The following is a 15,056-nucleotide window of genomic DNA, read 5'->3' on the forward strand; positions in this document are numbered from 1 at the left end:
TCTCTCTCTCTCTCTCTCTCTCTCTCTCACACACACACACACACACACACACATCCATACATAGAGCTTTAGGAACCAACAACACTATTTGTGTACATATGTCACTTAATCTGGCACTGCCATGACAAAGTCTGCTTAGACAACCCACCTGAGGGTCGAAGACTTCGCAGTTTATGACAAGGTCTTTCGGGCTTTCCAAGTCCAAGGCTTCTACATCATAGAACAAATCTGCTCTGCAGAATCCAAAGACCTGCAAAAGAATGAGGAACCTGTTAGTGTGTATGTCCAGGTGATGTGAAGATGACCAGCCGGAGTTAGCTTCCAGACATTCAGAAAAGGAAGAAGTGCTTCAGAAAAATCAGGGTAACATGATCAGATAGCCCCACCAGTTGTTCAGCAATCTTTCCTCATCAAGCTTTGGGGAAAGTGCAGATGGCGAAGGGTATCACTCAAGTTGCTGTATTTTTTTCATGAGCAGGCACCAGCACTGGGCTTCCCAAGGGTGGTGGTGAGGAAAACCACATCATTGCTGCCTTGCCTTTAGGCCAACCCTTCTGCCCTGGAGACCTCAGTTGCCTGTGCCTAGGACAATGAGGAATGGTGCCAAAGAGGGATTTTTACAACTTCAGCGAGTCCCTTGGAGGAAAGTGTTGGACAGGAGGGAATCTGTACGGCATAAAGATGGGTTTTCATTGACATTGTCAAGGCAGGTGTCTGCTGACTCCACTCAAGTATGAGGGCTACAATTGGATGGCACTCCTGTGCTCCAGCTCCTAAACTCACCTGTGAAAGATCCACTAGGACAGGAGGACAGCTATCTGCTAGAAGAAATTGCTAAGCACCGAGGTTCTGAGTACAGTTTGGGAATCAGAGAGACCTATGTTAATCCTGGCTTCTCCATTTCCTAGTTGTCTGAGTTTGGGAAAGTTACAAAAGATTTCTGGAAGTCAGCCATTGTAAAATGGGGATAATACTATGTATTCACAGGTTGTGGGAGGTCTTAATTAAATGAGAGGATGGTGTAAAACACTTATTCCTGAGTCTCCTCTTCAGCTCTGATGCATCAGGTCTGGGGTTACACTATCCATACCAAAAGGGTTTCTTGACCATAGGAATAAGGGAGAGAGGTGTCTTTTCTGGTGGCCACTAAGAAGGATCCTAGACCTGGTTCAGTTTGGATATTAGAACAGCTAACAAAGGTACTAATGGATGGTTTCTCCCTTTTGACCAGGGAGAATGTGCTGTTAAACCTCAGAAAAATCCTGGACTTGACATCGTAATTAAAATTCCATTTCCTAACACTCTCTAGCTGAGTGCCCTTAGGTAAGTGGTTTTAATTTTAGCTCCCCTTGTCACAGGGAAATGTAGGCAGATACTTGCTTTTCCTTGTTAGCAGGATTTTCACGAGGCTCTGACCTGGTAATAATAGATGTGGAGGTGTTTCTTTAACTGTAGATCACCATGCAAATGCCAGGTAGTATTAATAATGTCTCCCTGCAGATACATGGGAATCTATTGGTAAATGATTAGAGGAAAAATCTCACTGAACTTTCTATAAGAATAACTAAGTTTTAATCTCAGCTTGGTTGTCAACATCAGCAAGAGCTTTCCTTTGCTGAGCTTCAGTTGCCTCCTTATTTGTCGAGTGGGATTGTGTGAGTATCAATGACGTGGAATTAATAAAACCACTGGGTGTAGGGCCTTAGTACAAGTTGCTATAGTTCTAACTAAGCCTTTAAACCTAATGAGTTAGAAACTTAGTTTTAAGTTTAGATATATATCATGTATATTATAAAATCATGTTCTTATGGTTCGCTTATGTTCTCTGTGCCTCAGTTTCCCTATCTGCTAATTTGGGAAGAAAGTAGCATCTATCTCATATGGTAGTGTGAGGGTTAACAAATTATCACAGGCTGGGTGTGGTGGTTGACGCCTGCAATCCCAGCACTTTGAGAGGCCGAAGTGGGTGGATCACCTGAGGTCAGGAGTTTGAGACCAACCTGACCAACATGGTGAAACCCCATCTCTACTAAAAATACAAAAATTAGCCAGGCATGGTGGTGCATGTCTGTAATCCCAGTTACTCAGGAAGGTGAGGCAGGAGGATCACCTGAACCCGGGAGGCGGAGGTTGCAGTGAGCCGAGATCGCACCATTGCACTCCATCCTGGGCAACAAGAGCGAAATTCCATCTCAAAAACAAAAGTTATCCTGTGTGTAAATCACTTAGAAGGGTGCCTGGCAAGTACTAAGTGCATCCCAGATGATACTTTGTATTTCACAGACATTTCTTCCTCCTTCTCCTCCTCCTCATTTCCTCCTTCTTCCTCTCCTTCCTCTTCTCCTTCTCCTTCTCTTTCTTCTCCTTCTCCTCCTTCTCCTCCTTCTCCTTCTCCTTCTCCTTCTTCTTCTCTGTGACTCTAGTCAGTGATCACAGACATTTCTTTTTTTTTTTAATTATTATACTTTAAGTTCTAGGGTACATGTGCACAATGTGCAGGTTTGTTTCTTATACTCACATTGGGGTGTCTGGGGAAATAGTGTCTGGAGCAGTTCCGCACAGAGAAGTCCACGAAGTAACCAGTTCCTTCCCCTCCTTTCTAGAACAGATGGGATCAAAATAGTTTCAAGAACAGACAAAGAAAAGGGAAAAAAAGCAGTAGATAACTATAACTACCATTCAATATTTTTTAAGGCAGTATGAGAATTCAAAATCACCAGTATGTGTAATTTTTTAAAATGGTTTCTGCCTTTTAAAAATGTATCACCTAAGTGATAAGGTGAATACCATTTCACTGAAAAGGTTCAAGTAATAAATACATGATGAAGTAGAGTATGAAAAATCACCCCTCCTGCACTCCAACTTCTTCCCAGAGTTGTCATTCTCATTTATTTGATGTGTTTCCTCTTCGAGTGTTTTCCTAGATATGTTACACATACACAGGTAGATCTAAGTGTTTCATATAAATGGGTTCATAGTCTAAGTACTGTTCTATAACCTGTGTTTTCCTATACCAATATGTTTTGAAACTCCAGTGCGCATGGGTCCAAACATTCTTTGAGCAACTGCATAGTACTCATTTCCTTACTTGTATGTAACACAATCTATTTAACGTTGCATTTTCTGAATGCATAGCAAATGTCAACCAGTTGCTCTACAAGACAGTTCTGGGCGAAAGCACTTGGGTCCTTGTAGAGTGAGCAGGGAACTGTCTAGCCATAGGCATATTACTGGGTGTTGTGAAGTAGTTTCTCTGAACTTCAGTTTTCCATCTTAGTACAAGAGTTAGTACTGGATGATTTGTAATGACACAACCCTCATATGCTCTTGTCTTTCCCTGATTCCTCTTTAGATTTTCTCTCCTCTCTGTCAGATGTCCACTCCCCCACCCACCCTTCAAAAAATAAAAGTGTTTGAGGAAGGCAATTGTTTGGTATTTTTAAAAATATCTGCTGCCTATCTTTTATGGCCCCAAAAGTGACAAATTAAAAGGCAGCTGGTCAATTGAGGCAGGTGGAGAGGGTGTGCCGTTCAGTTCCTGCTGCCAGGTTGGAGTCTGGGCCTTCATACTCCAGCTGAACCTTAGTGGAGACTCACCGCTCTCGCAACTCTCTCGATTCGGTCCACTCTGAAAGAGGCAAAGTCATCATTCTCCTCTTTGTACTTCTCAAGGGCTTTGTCGGCTTGCTTTCTGTAACTCTCAGTATCCTCAAAGAAATCTAACAGGACGGGACTATCTTTGGTATTGGCCAGTGCTGAAGAGACTGGAGAAAGAAGATGGCAGTGTCACAGTTAAGGGCTGGAAATGTTAACGGTGGCTTGGTGGCAAGAATGACAGTAACTTTCATTTTACAGATGGGCAAATTGAGGGTTGGAAGAGCTAAGTAACTGCTTCAAGATCAATCAGCCATTTCGCAACAGAGCTAAACTGCTGATTCTTCCTTTGACTCTTTCTGATCCCAATGTCTATGTTGTGACCCCTACTCATGATGCCTTCACCAGTACCACTGACAAGGTATATATATATATATATATGTATGTATATATATATATATGACATTTGCTAATATATAAATATATATATATTTATATATGACATTTGCTAATATATAAATATATATTATCTATTATCTAATATCTATTATATATTTATATATTATCTAATATATCATATATTTATGTGTTATATAATACATATTATATAATACATATTATATATTTATGTATTAATATGACATATATTAATATATATATTAAACAATAGAGATGGGGTGGAGCCACATTGTCCAGGCTAGTCTCAAACTCCTGGGCTCAAGCGACCCTCTGGCCTCAGCCTCCCAAAGTGCTGGGATTATAGATGTGAGCCACCGCACCAGGCCACTAATATTTTAATAAGTTCTTCCTGCTGTTGCCAAGGAGGTAGATGGAGCATTAACACAGAGTTTTGCTCAGAGAGAGGAGAAGATACAGATCATCCTTTCTTCAATGCAACCTCCTGTGGCAGTAGCTTGCATTTTTGTATTAATATCATATTTGGATTTGCTATTTTAAAAAGGAATTCTGTGATAATTCTTTCTGAAAATGTAAATAAAAAGGGTATTGAGGCTTGGTGGCTCACACCTGTAATCCCAGCACTTTGGGAGGCCAAGGTGGCAGATCACCTGAGGTCAAGAGTTTGAGACCAGCCTGACCAACACGGAGAAACTCCATCTCTACTAAAAATACAAAATTAGTTGGGTGTGGTAGCATATGCCTGTAATCCCAGCCACCTGGGAGGCTGAGACAGGAGAATTACTTGAACCTGGGAGGCGGAGGTTGCAGTGAGCCGAGATCACACTATTGCACTTCAGCCTGGGCAACAAGAGTGACACTCCATCTCAAAAATAAAAATAAAAATAAATAAATAAATAAGTAAATAAATAAATAAATAAAAGCTATGGAATTTAGAGTTAACACTCCTGGGATAGTGTCACATCTTCATAATATCTTGGCTTTGTTCTCGAGGCCAAGTCATTTAACCTCTTTGAGCGTCAATTATTTTGTCTTGAGTAGAAAGTGTCATAATCTTTACTTCATAGTCCCAAGACTTTACTTCCTCCCAAGACTATACAACTGCCAGATGATGACTCAAGCTAAAGCAAGTCTGACTCCAAAGCCTATATCTATAATGATGCTAACCTACCTCTCCTAAATCTCTATTTTCATGTATTGAATTTCTTTAAAGGAAGGTGTACCAGTACCAGGGGAAACTTGTCTCCCTTCTATTATCTGGACAATGAATAATAATGAAGTCTATGAAGGTTTTTCTTTCATGTACATCATAGATGTACATGAATACATCTGAATATATATGAATACATATGTACATAGATGAGACAAATACCACTGTGTGATTGAATTTGTATTAATCAAGAATTAATTAGCAATTTAACAGATTATCATACCAGAACTTGTGGTGCAGTTAAAGTCAATCACTCTGAGATCCTGAGATTCATGGGAATGTCCTGTAGCTATTACCTTACATTGTCCGATCACCTGTAAAAAAGAGGTTCTTGAGGATTTGCTGAGTCACTGCATCCTGCCTTACTCAGGTCGGATGTGAAAGAGCAAAAAGGTGATGCAACATCCTCCTACTGTTCATCTAAAACACATTTCTTTCATCAAAGCTTGTCTCAAACTGTGCATTTTCTTAGTCAGTTTCTGTATGCTGCATCCTGTTGGAACTCAAAATCCTCAGGAGAACCAGCAAGAAACTATTTAAAGCATCATGACCATACCTCAAACATTTTCAAGGGAAAAAGTGGTGAAACTCCAAGGAGTGTGAACCTCTTATTTTCTGGAAGTGAAATCTTGAATCTCTGCTTATTCATCTTCATGTTCTCCACCTGTGTCAGAGAGCCTGGCATTTGAGTACCCACCTCCCACATGCAAAGCCAGATCTTATTCCTCAGTGTATATCGTAGGCGCCGAACAAGACCCAATTCCTCACTGCAAGAATCCCTTTGGCCATTCCTGAAAATAGGACCATTGTTCATAGGACACAATTACAAGTTCATAGATTCTCATACCTGTAGACTGTCAAGAGTGGAAGGCCTTTAGAGTCCATGAATTTCTAAACTCACTTCTTATTTTACAGTCAAAAAACACCGAAGTGGAGGGATGTTATTAGGTGATTTGCCCAAAAGGACTTACAGCTGGTTATGCTCTTTGATAGGAACACACACCCTGCTGAGTTGTCTTGATCTGGGTTCCCAGGAAAGACTCTCAAGAGTATTGCTCAAGGTTAACATCATTTTCGTGAATCTCAAGGCAAAAGCTGCCCTTTCTCTTCTACTGTGTTAGCCCAGGCATTGGCTGCCCTGAGTGAACAGAGTAGATAGAAAATAAGAATGATAAGAGCAGAGCGAAGGTGCTCTCTTTACTTACTGTTTCAGATGGACGTCTGGAATCAGGTGGCTCACAGTCATTCCAGTGTTTCCTGGATACGACCAAGCAGTCAGATTCTTGCACATCTAAGGTTAAGTAATATACAGTTGCATTTTCCTGAGGAATGCCAAAAGCAACATGTGATTAGCACATGGAAACCTAGTGGGGTTTTTTGAAATTTATTAAATCTGTATATTTATTACTAAAACAGAATTCCTATTCCTCTCACTGTCTTTGCAATTGCCCTACCTTTGTGTCATTTGATCTATTGATTCCAATACATAATTTCAATGAGCTATTTCCAAAACTTCTTTTTAAGTGGTCCTGATGTGTCTTCTGCCCATAAACTTTAAGAAGTGATCACTAAATGGCAGTGGTGGCTTAGTGGAGGCGTCATCACCTATACATGCCTAGAAGTGTAAGTCATGATGATCTCATCAGGGCCTCCAATCTGTCCTTGTAGTTGTGTCCTCTTGCCCAGCTCTATTACTGACCATGGGATTTTCTGCTTTGATGTCGCTTTGCCCAAAGCTAAATCCTCTCTCTTCTCTTACAAACCAGCTGCCTCTCCACTTCCCTTGTCTTTGTCAGTGGCACCACTAACAACATATTGCCTTAGACTCTGGGGTAAAACATGTAAACCTATGAGATGTCTTCCTTGTCCTTGCTATTGCTATCCAGTACCAGGCCTTGAATGGTCTTTCTTGGCAACGTCTCTCATGTCTATTCCTCAGTCTCATTTCCTTGACTCCCACTACCCAGGTCTAACCCTTGTTCTTTCATTCCTGAATACATAAATAGCTTCTACTTCATGTCCCTGTCTCTTGCCTCAGTTTCCCCAGGCACATCAGGACCCCTCCCCACCCACCCACTCTCTATCCTAGCTCTCAGAGGTAGCTCTGTGCTGATGCATCCTATACCCTAATATGTGTCGACGAGCCTGGCATGGGACTAATGGTCACTGAATTACTGGTTGAGTCCTAAACTCCTGCACACCTGTTCTCTGCAACCCAGAGTGCCTCTGTGATGCTTTCAGAAGGGTAAATTGTCTTCTGTAGTACTCCTTGTCTGCCCTCCTTAATTTCAGTTTTTCCGTCAGAGGGAGAGTAGGTTTTCTGGGGAGCTTAGAGGCAGGCTTCATGTCTCTCTATAATGTCTATCAGCTCCTCTAGTCCAGTTTAGGTAGGTGTGTAATCTGAGTGAAGACAGCAAGCTTGTTTCACCTCAAGACAAGCCCACAGGCTTGACTCCCACCTGATGGCTGCTCCAGAGCCCACATGGAACTTCTGGAGCCCACCTGCTTATATTCAATGGCTCCCTAACACCCTTCTTCCTGATTTCATACCCACCTAGAAATGGTGGTGCCAGGAATTCACCAGGAACACCTTTATCCAGACCTGTTCAAATCCTACCCATGCATCATTACACAGTGGAAGCCTCCTCCCATCCAGTCTTACTAGATCTCCCCTCATTAAACTGCCCCAGTACATTTACCACTCCTTTGGCCACTTGGCTATTGTTGGAGTTCAGGACATGGTACCTCAAAGTATGGTACTTTGGCACGCTGAGTCCTTTGAACTGAAGGAAATGGGAAGGGCCTCAGTAGCAAGATCTGTCTGACCTTCTGCCCTTTGTTCTCCTACTCTGCTTTCTCCCCCAAGGCAAGTCATAGAAATTAAAATTTCTCTTCTCCAGGGCAGGTCACAGACGTCAGAATCCCTCTCCCCGAAAGCATCCATAAATCCTAAAATATGAATCTAACCTTCCCCCTGCGTCTTTCTTTGTAGGAGCTGGCCATAAAGAAATTCTCTGACCTACTCTGTTTGATAGTAGGTCCTCAGATCCGCATTCTAGAGGGATCCTGTCTCATACTTGGGAGCCAGAAATGCCACACAGAGAGGCCATGAAGAACTCAAACAGACAGGCCTTGTTGGGTCCTTCTTTCAGTCTATGACTCTTAGATTACAGCCTATTGTCCCATCACACTTCTGCATTCTGCACACTCTTCGTGGATTCTAAGTATGCAAGTGGCCAGTGTCTTTGGATATCTGAGTCTTCATTTATGAAGACTCCTGTGTCAGGTAAACCTTGAATTAAATAAAGTTGTATGTTTTCTTCTTCTTCTTCTTTTTTTTTTTTTGAGATGGAGTCTAGCTCTGTTGCCCAGGCTGGAGTGCAGTGACACCATCTCGACTCACTGCAACTTCTGCCTCCCGAGTTCAAGCGATTCTTCTGCCTCAGCCTCCTGAGTAGCTGGAATTACAGGCGTGCACCATCATGCCCAGCTAATTTTCGTATTTTTAGTAGAGACGGTTTCACCATGTTGGCCAGGCTGGTCTTGAACTCCTGACCTCATGATCCGCCTGCCTTGGCCTCTCAAAGTGCTGGGATTACAGGCGTGAGCCACCGCACCTGGCCTCGTCTACCAGTTTTATTTCAGGCTAAGTTAAGAGCCTTAGGAGGGTTGAGAAAACTTTGCCTTCTCTCTAGTTTATCCGAGTAACTTACAAAGTTTGCCTGTATGTGCCAGCATATTATTATTGCCTGGAGGCCAAGGCCCATAGTTTATTCTAATATTTCTCTGGCAGTACTTAGCACGTAACTGGGCTTAGCATAAACACTTATACGTACCCACAAATCGAATCATAGTTAAGGGCACACTAATAACAAATCTCAGTTTGAAGGAAAAAAGAACAATTTAGAGTAGCCACAGAAACCAAACAAAAAACTCTGACCAAAGCCATTCATTGTGCAAAGCAGTAAGCCTAGGGGGTAGAGTCACATTTGCCCTCATGCATAATCTCCCAACTCAGCTCCGCCAATGGCAGTTCCTCACCACTCTGTCCAAGTGGGCATCAGCAACCCGCAGCAATTGGAAAAGGTAGCCATCCCGTCGCCTTTTATTGATCAGGTCTACAGCTTTCTCAGCCTCCGGCTCAATAGCGCTGCAGTCGGTGGGACTCACAGCACACGAATCCTGCAGTGTGATCAAAAGCAGTGCTGCAATGAGCGTCTTCATTTTGTTAAACCATCCCTTGCTATGATCTGCAACTGCAGAGAATTTTATACAGACTTTCTGAAACACATGCAATTGATTAAACAAAACCTTGATACATTTTTGTTGTGTAACTGGGGGTGTTCACCTTGACCCTGGGTTCAAATAACCATCAACAAGCTGTAAATGATTAGTGGGTCTTGGGGACAGAAAGTTGAGAAGTGCTGCTGATGAGTGGGTGGAACTGTGATCTGCACAAATCTGGATTTTTCTAGTAGCTAGCAGATCTAAAGTATGTCTTTGAACGTAAGCAGTGCCTATGTTGGTGTAGGGGGATAATTTTCCTCTATCTGCCTGTCTGTCTTAGCTGGAAATCTCCATCATCAGTCAGTGGATTGATGGATCAAGGCACTAAAACTCCTCAGTAGAAGGTAGTTGCATTATCTAAGGGAGGGAACATGTTAAACAGGTACCGTTATAAAAGGAAGCGACTTCAGGTAAAATAGAATAATGAAGAGGCTGTCATTTTGAAGTCAGATCTGAATTTCCAACCTGGCTCTATTACTTTCCTACTGTGTAATGCTGGGTAAGCAACAAAACTTCTCTGATTCTTAGTTTCCTCGTGTCTGTGAGAGTCTGCAGTAATGTCTCTCAGACTTGGCTTCATATTAGAATCACCCCAGGAGCTTTAAAAAGTCCTGATGTCAAGGACTTCCTCCAGGACAACTTAATCAAAATCTCTGAGAGTGGACTTTGGTATTGGTAGTTTTAAAACTCCTAAGTAATCCAGTGTGTGCGGTCAAGGTTGAGAATTACTGGGATTCTAGAGAGAACCGAAGAGAGGAAAAGATTTGAAGAGAGAACAAAAAGGGAGGTACATGAAAAGTAGATTTCATTTCCACAAGTCGCAGGGTTAGTGAGTGCAACATGTTTTCAATACTGTTTGTGACTGAACTTTTAATGTCAGTAACCCTGGCTTTTAAATACCCAATGGGACCAGTCCAGTGTAACGGAGAATGACAGGAATGTATGGAATCTGGTCAAGGTGCTATTAAGAGGCTCCAACCCAGTGCGGAAGGGGAAAGCTATTGATTAAAACAAAACCTATTTTGAGTTTTTGTTATTATGAGTTGAGTTCCTTAATGAAGCTTTTCTATTATGGCTATATTGGCTGCACCCTAAATGGGGTGTCCTGGGTGAACCAAATGCTGGTGTAGGAAAAGGAATGGGAATGTTGAGGGGATGGGAAGAGGCATCAAGAGCAGGAATATAATTTTCCTACCGTACTGTTCTGCTGAGACTAAGGGGTACCTCAGGGATCCATGCATCCTCTTCCTTTATTGAATCTTAAAGAGCCATACAGTACTAATGATGCCATTCTGGCAACTGGAGTGGCTTCAGGGGAGACAGCACATTAAGGGTGCTGGGATGGTAATGGTTGGGAGGAAGCTGAATGGTAGTAAGAGAGACACTCTGTCCTGAGAACCTTGATCCAGGAAGTGACATTTGGCTTTGGGGATGGTTCCTATTAAGCATTTAGGGAACTAGAGAGTGGTCTCAGATGGAAGTGCTTACTTTACACAGTCTGGGCAGACTGGGCGGGTAGAATATTCATCTTCACCTTTTCGTTTTTTTTTTTTTTGAGACAGAGTCTCACTTTCTCTTGCCCAGGCTGGAGTACAGTGGTGCCATCTCGGCTCACTGCAACCTCTGCCTCCCAGGTTCAAGCAATTCTTCTGTCTCAGCCTCCCGAGAGCTGTGACTACAGATGCCCACCACCACACCTGGCTACATTTTATACTTTTAGTAAAGACAAGGTTTTACCATATTGGTTGGGCTGATCTCGAACTCCTGACCTCAGGTGATCCACCTGCCTCGGCCTCCCATAGCTCTGTGATTATAGGAATGAGCCACTGTGCCCTGCTGTCTTCACATTTTCATTCTGCATTTAGGTTATTTCTGTGTGTCCTGGATATTTTAACAGAAAAAAGAGTTAGCTAACGAATTTTTATTTTTTAAACCTTTTTGACTCATAATAGAACACATGCTCTTTGCAAAAAATGTGGAAAATACAAAAAGCATAAAGAAATTCACCTCTAATTCTACAACCATAAGGAAAACCAACTATTTATAATGCATAATTGCTTCATATGCTTTTTGCTATTTGAATATATGTAATATATATGTTTTGCATCATTAGAATTATTCTGTACATATAGGTGTTTCTTTCCCTCCACTGTAGTTGAGTATGTATTTACTCATAATCTCTATTTTTTTTCAGGTATTAAGAGAAACCATATAAGCTTTATAAATGTTTTTGTGTTTTTATAGGATTTTAAATTTTTGAGTTATTTTAAATATATAATTTTTAGTCATAAACATAATCCCTGCACAAAGTAAAAAAGCAAACAATATTTTAGAATACTGTAAAATAAAAATTAAGTCTCTTTCCTCCATTCTTCACCTCCCAAATCCTTTCCCAAGAGAAGGACTTTTAACAATCCCTTGCTATATATGGTTTTAATATTGTATTTTCCTTTAAGGGTATACCATGAGGACTTTCTCAGATCATTAAATATTCTTCAGAAAGGTTATTTTTGAGATTATGTAATTTTGCATGTTATATGTGTTAATGTATTCAACATTCCCCAATTTTTGGCCATGCATATTGTTTCCAATTATTTGTTCTTATGAAAGAAGGATGAATTCATGTCCTTTGTAGGGACATGGATGAAGCTGGAAACCATCATTCTCAGCAAACTATCGCAAGGACAAAAAAACAAACACCGCGGCTGGGCATGGTGGCTCACGCCTGTAATCCCAGCACTTTGGGAGGCTGAGGCGGGTGGATCACAAGGTCAGGAGATTGAAATCATCCTGGCTAACACAGTGAAACCTCGTCTCTACTAAAAATACAAAACATTAGCCGGGCGTGGTGGCGGGCGCCTGTAGTGCCAGCTACTCGGGAGGCTGAGGCAGGAGAATGGCGTGAACCCGGGAGGCGGAGCTTGCAGTGAGCCGAGAGCGTGCCACTGCACTCTAGCCTGGGTGACAGAGCAGGACACTGCCTCAAAAACAAACAAACAAACAAAACAAACAAGCAAACAAACAAAATCAAACACCGCGTGTTCTCACTCATAGGTGGGAACTGAACAATGAGAACACTTGGACACAGGAAGGGGAACATCACACACTGTGGCCTGTCATGGGGTGGAGGGAGGGGGAGGGATAGCATTAGGAGATATACCTAATGTAGATGACGAATTAATGGGTGCAGCACTCGAGCATTTTTTCAGAGGTTCACTCACCAACATTATACTAGAACTTAAAGTATAATAATAATATAAATAAATAAATAACCCTACAGTGGACCTCTTTGTAAATCTCTGACTATTTCTTTGAGAATCACTAGACTGGTTGACAGAATTTTATGACATTTGATTTTTTTTGTAATAGGAGTCACTTTTTAAAGAAAATGCAGTTTTTATCAGGCTTAATGTATCTATTTTGTTAATTTACTTTAAAAATGGGCTTTAATTTTTAGAGCAGTTTTAGGTTGACAGTACAACTAAGTGGCGAGTATAGAGTTCCTACGCAGCCCTTACATATTCCCCTCACACTCACAGCCTCCCCTACTATAAACCTCTGAACACTAGCAGTGCATTTGTTACAGCTGATGAACTTATAGCGACCCATAGTTACAACCTAAAGTCTATGGCTTACATTAGCGTTCACCCTTGATGTTGCACATCTGTGGGTTTTGACAAATACAGAATGAAATGTATCCACCATTGTAGCAGCATACAGAATAGCTTCACTGACTAAAAATCCTCTGTGCTCCACATATTCCATCCCTGTCTCCTTGCTAACCACTGGCAACCAGTAATCTTTTTACTGTCTTCATAATTTTGCCTTCTCCAAAATGTCATATGGTTGGAACCATACAGTATTTAATCTTTTCAGATTGGTTTATTTCACTCAGTAATATGTATTTAAGCTTCCTCTATGTCTTTTTATGACTTGATATTTGTATTCCTTTTTACTGCCAAATAATATTCCATTGTCAGGATTTACTTATCACTCACCTGGTGAAGGACAGTTTGTTGCTTCCAAATTTCAGCAATTATGAGCAGATCTTCTATGAATATCCATGCGTGGGTTTTTGTATGGACATCATTTTCACATCATTTGGGTAAATACCAAGGAGTGTGACTACTGGATCATGTTATAAGAGTATGTTAAGTTTTGAAAGTAACTGTCAAACTGTCTTCCAAAGTGGCTGTACATTTGCATTCCCAGCAGCAATGAATGAGAAGTTCCTTTTGCTCCATATCCTTGCCACCATTTGGTATTGTCAGTGTTCTAGATTTTGGCCATTCTGACAGATATGTGGTGGTATCTCATTGTTATAATTTGCACTTCTTTGATGACATATGAAGTTCACTGAAGTTCAGCATTTTTACAGATGTTCACTCACCATTTCTTCTTTTTTTTGGTGAGGTTTAAATCTTTTGCCCATTTTTATTTTTATTTTTTTAACTTCTACTTTTAAATCCATGGGTACATGTGCACATTTGTTATACAGGTAAACTCATGTCACAGGGGTTTGTTGTACAGATTATTTGTGATGCAAGTACTAAGCCTAGTACCAAACAGTCATTTTCTTCTGATCCTCTCCTTCCTCCCACCCTCCACCTTTGAGTAGGCCCCAGTGTGTGTTGTTTCCCTCTATGTGTACATGTGTTCTCATTATTTAGCTCCTACTTATAAGTGAGAGCATGCAGTATTTGGTTTTCTGTTCCTGCGTTAGTTTGCTAAGGATAATAACCTTCAGCTCCATCCATGTTACTGCGAAAGACACGATCTCTTTTTTTTTTTAAATGCTTTGCCCATTTTCAAAGTGGGTTGTTCATTTTCCTCTTGTTGAATATGTTCATTTTAAACATTCAGCAGAGGTAACTCTTAATATTATGTAACTAGAAATACTCAGCTCCTGAAATTTTGTTGTAGAAGATTAGTGTTAGCAATTGCAAACTACTGATGACTTGAATGCAAGAGCCTCAGATCAGTAATAAATGCAGCATTTTGCAACTATTGACAAGGATGCAGATTAGCTTGTCTGCATGGAGTCTGCAGAGTAAGAAAAAAAAGATCAAGGACTGAAAGTCAGAGAAACAGCATCTAAGAGATAAGCCAGAGAAGAGGAGCCCAAGGTGGGATATGAGGGGGAGTGGTCAGAAAAGTAGAAGAAAAACCTAGAGGATGTGGGACAAAGTCTCCTTAAAAAAGTCTGAAGAGCAAGCAAGGTCAACATTGTCAGATGCTTGAAAGCGTAAGTAAAAGTGAACAGATTTTTTTTTTTTAATTTAAAATAAAAGATTGTGAGGGAACACCAAGTCAGTGGGTTATAGGAAAAGAGATGGGTTCACGTTACAGTGACCTAAGGAATGAGGAGGTGGTGGGGCAGTGGCAAGCATGGGAACAATCTAGTTTCTCATGAATTAAGCCACGGAAAGAGAAAGGAGGTGGTAGGTAGAAGGAGAAACAAAGTCTGAGGCTCTTCCCCATCCTTTTACCAGTAGAGAAGGGCCTTATAGAACACCCCTTGGGAAACCCCAGTTGAGGCTCCTAATGG

The 15,056-nt window shown here is 41.2% G+C and overlaps 1 protein-coding gene across 2 annotated transcripts in view; it reads right to left on the bottom strand.

The window, feature by feature from the left end:
* The window catches only part of HRG (histidine-rich glycoprotein), a 12,461-nt gene extending 2,942 nt beyond the window's left edge, over positions 1-9,519 (bottom strand). For both annotated transcript variants that reach the window (XM_011953353.1, XM_011953352.1), the window contains exons 1-6: positions 9,263-9,519; positions 6,427-6,543; positions 5,445-5,535; positions 3,598-3,764; positions 2,519-2,599; positions 149-250 (exon numbers count right to left, since the gene is read on the bottom strand). In XM_011953353.1, coding sequence (XP_011808743.1) covers positions 149-250; positions 2,519-2,599; positions 3,598-3,764; positions 5,445-5,535; positions 6,427-6,543; positions 9,263-9,445 — 741 coding nt within the window. In that variant the 5' untranslated portion in view covers positions 9,446-9,519. The remainder of the gene's footprint in view (positions 1-148; positions 251-2,518; positions 2,600-3,597; positions 3,765-5,444; positions 5,536-6,426; positions 6,544-9,262) is intronic.
* Positions 9,520-15,056: the final 5,537 nt, after the last annotated feature.

This window comes from Colobus angolensis, unplaced genomic scaffold (assembly GCF_000951035.1).
Source record: "Colobus angolensis palliatus isolate OR3802 unplaced genomic scaffold, Cang.pa_1.0 Scaffold36, whole genome shotgun sequence".
Lineage (NCBI taxonomy): Eukaryota > Metazoa > Chordata > Mammalia > Primates > Cercopithecidae > Colobus > Colobus angolensis.